Source organism: Myotis davidii, unplaced genomic scaffold (assembly GCF_000327345.1).
Source record: "Myotis davidii unplaced genomic scaffold, ASM32734v1 scaffold970, whole genome shotgun sequence".
NCBI classification, from domain to species: domain Eukaryota; kingdom Metazoa; phylum Chordata; class Mammalia; order Chiroptera; family Vespertilionidae; genus Myotis; species Myotis davidii.
In genome coordinates, this window is record NW_006282204.1 from 725,246 (window position 1) to 737,465 (window position 12,220).

A 12,220-nucleotide genomic window follows, 5' to 3' on the forward strand; every position below is an offset into this window, starting at 1 on the left:
ATTATTCCTTTATCACAACATGGAGGGTCTCATTATATTTCTTGTACATCTCATTAAGTTTATCGGCAGTCTCTAGAAGACTCTTGAAAGACCTCAAAAGTGTGGTTTTGAATTCTATATCCAGCAGCCTGCTTTCCTCCAGTTCTGTCATTTGTGTCATTTGTCTTGGCATTTTTTATGCTTCGCTGTGTCAATAGAATGGGCTTTCTGTGCTAAGTGTCCCAATTACCTGAGGTAGACACTTTTGGTGCACCCCTTGTGGTCTTTGTGCACAGACTTGTAGCTAAGCTTTGATTGTTGTAGGTAACACTGGGTGGGATTTGACCTCCAGGCCAATTGGCTGTGAGAATCAGCTGTGTCTGTAATGGGAGAACTTCTGTCGTGGATTTCTAGGGCTGTGCTAATCTAGCCTCTGCCTGAGGCTAACCAGAAAATGCCTCTGTGCAAGGCTTGGGCGGGGCATGTCCCAGGGGATCAGCAGGGTGGGCAGAGCGAGCACTTATGGCTGCTCTCAGTCCTGTCCCCAGAGGCTCTGCCTCTCAGAGTCCCAGCAACCGCTGCAAACCTCGGAGAGAAAGCTGCCCTCGAGTTCTGACTGATGCCAGACAGTCCCGCTTCTCCCGTTTGAGTCTGGGACCCCGGAGACTCACCCAGAACTGGAGCTCAGATCCTGAGACTCCCTCCCAATTGAAACAGACAACCGTGCCCTCAGCCGCCAGCCCGCTCTGCACGCACCTCCGCACCTTTGTATTTTCCACACTGCACCTCCTCTGAGTCTCGGTATGCCTTTCTCTTTCCTTCTAGTTGTAGAATTTCCCCTCAGCCAGCCTTCCTGTGGTTCTGGGTGATGTCCATTCCGTCTTTTAGTTGTATTTTAGAAGTGGTTGTGCGAGGCAGCAATCTCCAGTGTTTACCTATGCCGCCATCTTGGTTTTCTCCTATCCATTTCTTCTTGATTCTTACATAAGTTGTTTATTTTTTCCTCCATCCGGTTTATGCCCTCTAGGATCCTTTTTCTGAATTCTTTTTTCTGACATATTGCTCCTCTGTTTCACTTAGCTGCTTTTCTGGCGATTCCTCCTTTTCTATCCTTTGGGGGTTTCTTTGTCTACCCATTTTTGGTCTTGCCTACTGATCCAGATGTCGAGTCATGGGGGGCCTGCTCCTTGGGTGGCAGTGGTTCCTGGGGCTGCAGTTGCTCCTCCAGTGGTCACGGTAGTGGCTGCTCCTCAGTTGGCAGTGGCTCCTCTGGTTGGTACTTCTCTGGCTGGTAGGTTAGGCTGCTCGCACAGGTGCTGTTCCTTGGACAGGGGTGGGCTGATCATGGGACTGTTGCTCTTCAGGTGGGAGTGGTCTGAGCGTGGCTGCTGCTCCTTGGACAGGAGCAGGCTGTTCACGTGGCTTCTCCTCGGATGGGCAAGGACTGCTCACATGACTGCTGCTTCTTGGATCTGGGCTGGCTACACGCTGCTGCTGTTCCTCAGATGGGCAGGTTGCTCATGAGGTCCCCACTCTTTGGAAAGGGGCAGGTTGATTACAGGGCTACTGCTTCTCATACGGGTATGGGCTGCTCATGCAGATGGGGGACAGGTGCTTGTGTGGCTGCTGCTCTTTGGGCGGGAGTGAGCTGCACGTGCGGCTGCTGTTCCTCAGATGGGGGCGGGATGTTCAACCAGCTGCTGCTCGTTGGACAGGTGCAGACTGTGTGGCTGCTGCTCCTTGGACCAGTGTGGGCGGTGCAGGGCTGCTGCTCCTCAGATGTGGTCGGTCTGTCTGCTTGTGTGGCTGCTGGGTAGGGGTGAGCTGCTTGGGCGGCTGCTCCTCCTTGGGCCAGAGTGCAGCTGCTTCTCCCCGTACAGAGGCTTTCTGCTCACGTGACTGCTGCTCCTTGGATGAGGGATGGGCTGCCTGCATGGCTGCTTCTGTTCGGGTGGGAGCGAGCTGCACGTATATCTGCTGCTCCTCAGATGGGGGCAGGCCACTCACCCAGCTGCTGCTCGTCAGGCAGGTGCAGAGTGCATGTGTCTGCTGCTCCTTGGACCAGTGTGGACTGCACAGGGTTTGCTGCTCCTCAGACATAGGCGGTCTGCTCGTGTGGCTGCTGCTTCTCAGACTGGGGCAGGCTGCTCATGGCAATGCTGTTCCTCTTATGGGTATTGGCTGCTCACACCGCTGCTGCTCCTCATATGAGGGCAGGCTTCTCGTGCAGCTGCTGCTCCTTGGATGGGGGCAGGTTTCTCGCACACCTACTGCTCCTCAGACAGGAGGAAGGTGTGGGCTGTGCAGCTGCTGCTCCTCGGACGGGGGCAGGCTGCGTGGGGCTGCTGCTTCTTAGATGTGGCAGGCTGCTCACGTGGTTGCTGCTCCTTGGACGAAGGAGAGGGCTGCTCACACAGATAACAGCTCTGCTCCTTGGACAGGGGCAGGCCACCTGAGGCTTCTGCTCTTAGGCCTGGGGAAGGCTGCTCGCGGGGCTGCTGCTTTTTGGACAGGAGTGGGCCACTCACGTGTCTGCTGCTTGAGTGGTTGCAGTTCCCCGGGCTAAGGTGTTGGGCCAGTCAGAGGGGAGCATGCTTCAGAACTCACAGGAGCCTGTGCCCAGGGTTGCTGGACGTCGTTGGCTGTGGGACCACAGCTGAGGTAGCAGGTCCCTGGCAGGGGTGTCTGTAGAGTCCCAGATGATATCTGAGGACACCCTGGGTTGGGGTAAGGCCTGGCTCCCAGTTATAGCAGCTCTCCACTTAAAAACACTAGGCTTCTGAGGATGAGCTGGCCTCCTGGAACTGCTTACAATGGTAGCAGAGGCTGCCTAGTTAGGCGAGCCTGTTTAGCCTGACCCCGAAGGTCCTGTGGGATCTATCTGTGCCTCACTCATATACACGTACACACATCACACATGACCACACACTCCTCTTTTGGTCCCTCACTGACTCATGCTCTCTCCCTCATTGCCGCCTTCTTCCTGCCTTTGTAGTTGGGTCTGGGGTGTTATTGACCTGTTTGTGGATGGAGTTTCCTCTCTAGGTGTCTGGTTATGAGGCTCACTCTCTAGCACCTGGCCAGACAGGATAAAATTCTCCTTGACAAGACACAACACAAAGGGACCAAAACAAAAATGTACTCACAACAATAATAACCCCACTATAAGTGACCACCTGAGAAAAGAGAATTAGGGGCGAGAAAAGAGAGCATAAATGAAAGCGAAGAGAGCGAAAAAGATGAGAAAAAAGAAAAAGGAAGAAAAAGGAGACTAGATAGATAGATAGATAGATAGATATAGATAGATATGGGGGGAAACACCACAGAACCAATAGGTACACAATCAAACAAAACAACAAAAATAGTAATAGTAACAATGATAAAAACATAAAAAAATTTAAAAAATACAAACACCAAATCCCCAGCAAAGAGGGTGGGGGCAGAATCTGTAGATGCTGAGCTGATATATAGAATATAAGGTTAAGAATTGGATGAATATGGAGAAGATCTCAGTTCAGTATGGATGAAGTAGAAAGGGGATGGGTGGATAAGAGGAAAGAGAACGAGAAAAAATAATAAATTTACAAAAAATTTGATTTCAAAAATGGTATAAAAATAGCAAATAAAAATAAAATAGAGGGATGGAAAAATAATGTGAAAAGAAATAGAAAATAAAGCAACAAACAAAAACAGGAAAAACAAAGAAAAAAGATAACAAAGTAATTAAAAAAAAAAAAATAAAAAATAAAATAAAAATGTAAAAGTGAAGTGTTCCTTTGGCTGGCTTAAGATCCCAGTCTTCTGTACTGTAGTGTTTCTCAGGTTCTGATTGCTGGGACTGAGAGTCCCTCTTTAGTCCAGCACCTTTGTGCTCTCAGGGACTATTTAGTTGTTTTCTTTGTTGTTTTTGTTTTTAATCCTTTTACCATTCAAGGTGGAATCTGGGTGTGGTCGTATTAGTTGCCTGGATACTGGAGGGAGGGGCTATCTCTTCAGGGCAAAATGGCTACCCAGGTCACAGGCTCAGGCATGACTCAGCACCAAACTCGCTGCCACTTCTCCTGGATCCCCCTCTCTCCCCAGATTCCACAATTCTGTAACTTCTCCCACACTCTAGCCATAGGTAAGTGTCTGTATCCAAAAGGTCCTATGAACTAGGCCAATGATGGCGAACTTATGACACGCATGTCAGAGGTGACACGCGAACTCATTTTTTTTGGTTGATTTTTCTTTGTCAAATGGCATTTAAATATATAAAATAAATATCAAAAATGTAAGTCTTTGTTTTACTATGGTTGCAAATATCAAAAAATTTCTATATGTGACACAGCACCAGAGTTAAGTTAGGGTTTTTCAAAATGCTGACACGCCGAGCTCAAAAGGTTCGCCATCACTGGACTAGGCTCCATGCAGAAAGGCACAAGCCACAGAGGCCGGAGAGGCTGCCCCTCCACGCACTCCTCTCCTGCAGGCCCTCTTCAGCCTTTCCTGACTGTGGACCCAGATCAAGATTCCCCTGCGAGGGGGAAAGGCTGTGCCTCTGCGCCGGCACTCCTCAGCCTTTCCTGACTGTGGACCCAGATCTAGGATTCCCTGCCAACCAGCAATTCTGCGGACCTTCTTTCTACTACGCCCATCCCATGGGATGGGCCCAAGTCAGTGCTGTGTGGGTTCCCTCTGATCCTTAGGACTCAGAGTTCTGGCCAATTATCCTTCCCAGAGCCTTGACTTTAACTTTCTCCAGGAGTCCACTCCTCCCACCCATTCTTGAATTCATGTGCTGGGCCTCTAGTTTACTATAAAAGAAAAAATAAATTGAACTTCATTAAAATTAAGTACTTATGATCATTTAGAAGACTATTAAAAAATTAAAAGGCCTCATTCACAGGGGAGAAAATATGATATTTAAAGCCTACAAAGGATTTATATAGATTAATAGAAAGACCAGTTTTTAGATGTCATGGAAATGCCAAATTTCTATAAAAGTTTTTAAGTGTTTGCTCTTAATTTCTGTAGTAAATTCATCTACTGGTAAGAGAGTATTTGCATACTGTGACAGATCTAAGGCTCACTGAGTAGCATTGCCTTAGTGGACATCAGTTCATATAACTCACTCAGCCTGACTTTCATTCAAATGTGAAGGCACATAATCAAAGTCTCTCCCTATCAAGTAATTTATCTAGTGCTCATTCAGTTGATTGAAATTGAAGAAAGCAGTTCTATAATTACAATATTTTGCTTATGGGAAGCTGGGAATTAGGATCTTTAACAAAAAAGTATTATGTATCTGTATGGGGGCACCATGATAGCTGTGTGTAAATTTTTTTAAAACTATTTTTTATTGTGGTAAAGTATACATAATAAAATTTAAACCACCTTTAAGTATACAGATCTGTGGCATTAAGTACATTGACATTATTGTGCAACCATCACCTCCATACATCTCCAGAACATTTTTCATTTTTCCAAAGTGAAATTTAGTGCCTACTAAATAGGGCTTTGTAAAATTTAGACTGGCAAAGACCTCATCACCGCATTAACTTTGTTATTTATCTTTGACGTAGTTTTATTGCCGTTTTCTTTGTTCAGCTTAGCTATTTATTGTTCTGTTGTACTTAGTAACCCTTGTTTTCTTATTTAGGGTACATCTCTGAAGGGTTCCTGCTCATGCAGCATGCCTTGGATAAGGCCATCATGAAATATCATAACCACAAGACCGCACAACAGTTGTTCACAAATGTTAATGTATTTGTTCAGAGATTTCCATACCCAAGATATGATCATGATTACTTCTATGTCCTATTTAGTGTTTTCGCCCCTTTAGTAATCTTATTTGTCTTCATTGTGAATTATCTTACCATCATTCAGTCTGTTGTGTGGGAAAAGGAAAACCGATTGAAGGTAACTCTACTTTCTTGTGACATAGAGCTCTGTGGAAAATGTGGGGTCTTTCAGGCAAATGTTTAAAAAATTTTTATTGAATTTATTGGGGTGACATTGGTTAATAAATTTTAGGTTTGGGGTGTACAGTTCTATAATACATCATCTCTATGTTGTATTGTGTGTTCATCACCCCAAGTCAAGTCTCCTCCCATCATCATTTATCCCCCCATTTTCCTCTTCTACCTGTCTCACCTCCTTTCCCTTTGATAATCACCACACTGTTGCCTGTGTCTATGAGGTATTTTTTTTCTTAATCCTTTCACCTTTTCCACCTAGTACCCCTCCCCCCCAACAGCTGTCAGTCTGTTCTCTGTATCTGAGTCAGTTTCTATTTTGTTTGTTATGCTAAGTGAAATAAACCAGTCAGAGAAAGACAAGTACTATATGTGGAATCTAATGAAGAAAATAAACTTTTGGGAAAAATTCTGTGGAAGGTTGGATCATTTCTACCCACTTAGTATTGGTGGGTGGTTATGATTCAATAACAGACAAGAAGTGAGCACTTATATCTCCAGGCAATTTCTTAAAACTTTGTCTTTATTGGAGTTCTTGGTTTGGTGTTTAATTTTCTTTCTAGAAGACAACTTCACAAAAATGTTGCAGATAGAATTTAAATGCCAAATGCTCTAAAATATACCTGAAATAAGGTGAAATACAAATAAATAACTAATTTGGTTTGTGAAATTGTGTCTAGGTGAATTTAGATAAAAGTTTACCAATTTCTGATTTCTGAGTTTTTTGATAAATCTGTATAGTTATCAATGATAAATTAACACTTTTTCCTTTGGTTCCTCAGAACATGATATACAAACATCAACCATGTGGCTTAAAATACTGATTTTTTTTTATTTTAAAATTTCTCATTGAATTATTACATGCATACACCCAGAAAGAGGGTTTAAACTACGTGTACATGTCAATCTATTCAGGCTGATGTAGCAAAAATACCACAAAGTAGGTAGCTTATTAATAACAGAAATTTATTTCTTATAGTACTGGAGGCTAAAAAAATCCAAGATCAAGGTGCCAACATATTGATGTCTGGTGAGAACCTACTTCATGTTTCATAATTAGCAGCTTCTCATTGTGTAGCCACAAAGTGGAAGAAGCAAGAACAACTCCCAGGGCTCCTTTGTAAAAGCAGTAATCACCTCATTACCTCTCAGAGACCCCATTAAAGTGCCATCACATTGGAGATTTGATTTTCAACATACGATGTTGAGGGAATGCAAACATTCAAGCTATAGTAGAATAGTTGAATGGATTTATCATAAAGAAACCATGACTACTTTATCACGACCCTGCTAAGAAATAAAACACTGCCAACAATAGAAGGCTGCTTGTGTACCCTCAAAACATTTATTATCAGTTAATTTTATCTGTTTTTGAACTTGATATAAATGTAATCGTGTACTATTTTGTGTCTCTGTGATTCATTTTGCTACACATGTAGCTGTCGTTCATTTATATTTGTTGAGTTCTATGAGTTTTAACATTCCATAGTATGACTATCACTATTTTCCTTTAATGTTTGGAGTTTGGGTATTATTAGTAATGCATCTATGAACATTTTATATATATAGTTCTTTTTTTCCTGAATGTTAGGTTATGCATATTTAGCTTTAGTAAATAACAGCAAAGTTTACCAATAAAGCTCTACCAATTTGCACTTCCATTAGCAATATTTGAAAGTTTAGGTTTTTCTGTATCTTTACCAACATTTGGCATTGTCAGTGTTTTCTACTTTTCAGAAGTTTGATGAATGTATTGGCCTGAAAAGTTGACCGATTTTTTACTTTTCATTTATACAAATGTTTCATCTCACTGGTTAATTCCTAAGTATTTTATTATTTTGTATGCTATTGTAGATGAAATTGTTTCCCTAATTTCCATTTCAGATTGCTCACTGGTACTGTACAGTGTTCATCTGATTTTTGCTTGTTGACTTTTTATCCTTTTACTTTGATGAATCATTTATTAATTCTGACTTTTTTGTATGTGGAATCTTTATGGTTTGCTCCATATAAGACCATACCAGCTACCAATATTTTTACTAATTCTTTCACAATTTGGATACCTTTTCTTTCCTAATTGCTCTGACTACAACTTTAAAAACTAGGTTGAATAGAAGCATTGGTAGCTGGCATCCTTGTCTTTTTCCTGATCGTAGGTGAAAGAGAATGTTAGCTATCATTTTTTATGTTGAGGAGGATTCCATCTATTCCCAGTTTGTTGAGTGTTTTTTTCAATTTCTGCATCAATTGAGATGATAATGTGTTTTTCCCTAATTTTCTGAATGTGGTGCATTATGTTAATTAATTTTGTATGTTGAAACCTCTTACATTCCATGAATAAATTCTACTTGGTCATGCTGTACAATCCTTTTACTATGTGACCAAATTCAGTTTGCTATTATTTTGTTGAGGGAATTTGCATCAATATTCATAAGACATATTGTTCTGTAGTTTCTTTGCCTGTGTATCTGTTTGACTTTGGTATCACAGTAATACTGGTCTCATGGAATGAATTAGGATGTGTTCCCTCTTCCTCAGATTTTTGGAAGAGTTTGAGAGGAACTGTTGTTTATTATTCTTGAAATATTGGGTAGCATTCACCAGGTAAGTCTTCAGGTCCAGGGATGTTCTTGGAAGGTTTTGATTAGTGATTTGATCTCCTTACTAATTATTAATCTGTTCAGATTTTCTGTTTCTTCATAATTCAGTCTGGCAGGTTGCGTGTCTCTGGGAATTTATCCATTTCATCTAAATTACCCAATTACCTGGCATACAGCCATTCATAGTGTGCTCTAAGATCCTTTTTATTTTTGCAGCATTAGAAGTAACATCCCCAATTTCATTTTTTATTTTAATAATTTGAGGTTTTTTTGTCATTTTAGTTATTTGACTAAAATGTTGTCAATTCTGGTATTTGTATTTATTGATTTTCTCTATTGTTTGTTATCTATTTTATTTATCTACTTTGAGCTTTATTACTTTCTTCCTTCTTCTAGCTTTGGCTTTAGTTTTCTTTTTTAGTTCTCTAAGGTGTGAACTGAGGTTCCTGATTTGAGACCTTCCTTCTTTGTTAGTGTAAGCATTTATGTCTGTAAATTTCCCTCTGAGTCCTACTTTCACTGCCTCCTGTAAGTTTGTTGTGTTGTGTTTTTGTTTTCATTTGTTTCAAGGTATTTTCTACTTTCCATTCTGATTTTTTTTGACTCAAGTTAATATATTGTCTTTAGAAAAGATACTGTTTATGATTTGTCTTCTTAAATGTAGTAAAACTTATTTTGTGGCCTAACATATTGTCTATCCTGGGGGCATGTGGGAAATATTCTGTGCACACTTATGAAAAATCTGTAGTCTGCTGTTATTGGCTAATGTGTTCAGTATGTATAAGTAGGTTCAATTGATTTATAATGTTGTTCAAGTCCTATATTTTAAAAAATATACATTTTTATTGATTTTAGAAAGGAAGAGATAGAAACATCAATGATGAGAGAGAATCTTTGATTGGCTGCTTCCTGCATGCCACTGAAGATCGAGCCCTCAACCTGGGCATGTGCCCTGACCAGGAATTGAACTGGGACCTTCTGATTCATAGGTTGACGCTCAACCACTGAACCATGCCAGCCGGGCAAAGTCCTCTATTTATTTTTTTTAATATATTTTATTGATTTTTTACAGAGAGGAAGGGAGAGAGAGACAGAGAGTTAGAAACATCGATGAGAGAGAAACATCGATCAGCTGCCTCCTGCACATCCCCTACTGGGGATGTGCCCGCAACCCAGGTACATGCCCCTGACCGGAATCGAACCCGGGACCCCTTAGTCCGCAGGCCGACACTCTATCCACTGAGCCAAACTGGCTTCGGCACAGTCCTCTATTTTTAAATTAATCTTCTGTCCAGTTGTTCTATCCATTATTGAAAGTGGTGTAGTGAAGTGTCCAGCTATTATTGTAGAACTATTTCTCCCTTAATTCTGTAATTTTTAAAAAATAAGTTTTATTGATTATTAGAAAGAGGGGAAGCGAGAGGGATAGAGTGACAGAAACATTGATGAGAGAAACTGCATGCCCCCTATTGGGGATTGAGCCTGCAACCCAGGCATATACCCTGACCAGGAATAGAACCACTTGGTTCATTGATCAACATCAACCACTGAGCAATACTGGCCAGGCTAATCCTATAATTTTTAATTCTTGTATTTTGGAGCTGTGATGTTGATGCACTCATGTTATAATTATTATACCTTCATGATAAATTGACCTTCTTTTCAACATACAATACCTTTCTTTATCGCCTGTAACAGTTTTAAGTATATTTTATCTGTTATTAGTATAGCTACCCTAGCTCTCTTGGTTACCACTTGCATGGAATATCTTTTTCCATCTTTTCACTTTAACCCATTTGTGTTTTTGGATCTAAAATGAGACTCAACAGCACTCTCAACTACCTTAACCTAAGTAATGTTTATAAAACACTATACCTGATAATGCACAATACACATTGTTTTCAAGTGCACTGATTGACTAGATACTTAAAGTTATAGAGAGTAGTCTCTTATCAAAGTGGAATTGAATTATAGATTCAGTAAATGCAGTACATCTAGGAAAAAGCAAATATTTGGAAGTAGACCATATGTTGTCAAAAAACAACTCTCAAACTTAAAAGCAATGAAATAATACAAGTACATTTTTAAAATAATAGTAGATGGAAAATTAAGACTCAGTAACAATATGTTATCTAGCAAAACTCCAGTATTTGTGTAATTAAACAACAAACTTATAATTAATCAATAGCTCAAAGACTATATTACAAAGGAATTAGAAAATATTTCAAACTGAATAATAGTGAAAATACAACTAAAAATTGCTGATATAAGAAGAGAGAGGAAGAAATAAAGTTTGTTTTTATTGAGGTATAATTGACATATAACATTATATTAGTTTTAGGAGTAGAAAAATGATTCTGTATTGTATACATTTGTGAAAATGATCACCACCATAGTCTAGTTAACATTCATCACCAGACATAGTTACAAAATTTTTTTGTCATGTCATGATATTTTTAGGATCTACTCTCTAGAAGCTTTTAAAGATATAATACAGCCTGACCAATGTGGCTCCCTAGTTGAGCATCGACCCATGAACCAAAACCATAGTTGTGGACTTAATCCCCAGTAGGGGGCGTGTAAGAGGCAGTCGATCCATGAAGTTTCTTACCCACGTTTCTATCTCTATTCCTCTCCCTAAAAAAATCAATAAAGACACATACAAAAACAAATACAGATAATACAGTATTAACCATAGCACTATGCTGTATGTTACATTCCCATGACTTATTTATCTTATAATTGGAAATTGTGCCTTTTGATCCTCTTCACTCATTTTGCCCACCCTTCTCTCCCACTTTAGGCAGCCACCAGTATGCTTTCTATCTATGAGCTTGTTTTTGTTGTTTCCCTTTTTTTTTTAGATTCCATATGGATTTATCTTTTTTAATATATTTTTTATTGATTAAGATATTACATATGTGCCCTTATCCTCACGTTATCCCCTCCCCCCCACTCATGCCCTCACCCTCCCATTGTCCGTGCTTAGTAGGGGGCGTGCAGGAGGCAGCCGATGAATGATTCTCATCATTGATGTTTCTAAGAAAAAGCTCCTTCGGAACTTTGCCTTCCTGGGCCCAACACACAAACCAGACACATTCATTCTCCCGGGTGGTTGGATCCAGGGGAGAATCTGCCTTTGCCATTAGAGACACTTTCCTCCGTATGTAATATTTGCCAGATACATACACTAGATTTACCAGACTATGGCTTTAACTTAGTAAACCTTATAGGTTTACTGTACAAAGAACTGTTAGGGGTGAGAGGTAATTGGACAACATGAACTCTCTACTCCTTTGTGACTTTTTGTTAACGTGGAGAGTCTACATTTTGAGGCTAATTTTTCCTACATAAATTCTCAGTTTGTTATGACATGGTATTTAGTAACTGTACTCTTAGAATCTATTCCTTCCTGAGGTGATCAAGTCTCTAATTGGGCATGTAATGATTTGGGGTGGGGGGGGGGATTAGTGTGTTACTTTAATTGTTGATTTAATTATCATTGTAGAACTGTGCTTTTCTCAGTTCCTGATTTTTATTTTGTTTGTTTTTTCTTTACAGCAAAGTATCCAGAGATAAAATCCTTGATGAAGCCTGATCCCAACTTGATATGGATTGTCATTATGATGGTTCTCACCCAGTTGGCTGCATTTTACTTAGTGAAGGACTTGGACTGGATGGCTT

The 12,220-nt window shown here is 40.4% G+C and overlaps 1 protein-coding gene across 1 annotated transcript in view; it reads left to right on the forward strand.

Annotated features, from left to right (window-relative positions):
* ABCA3 (ATP binding cassette subfamily A member 3) overlaps positions 1-12,220 on the forward strand; it is a 282,235-nt gene that overhangs the window by 65,606 nt on the left and 204,409 nt on the right. Inside the window, exon 6 of the mRNA XM_015571175.1 lies at positions 5,621-5,880. Within this exon, the coding sequence (XP_015426661.1) occupies positions 5,621-5,880 (260 nt within the window). The remainder of the gene's footprint in view (positions 1-5,620; positions 5,881-12,220) is intronic.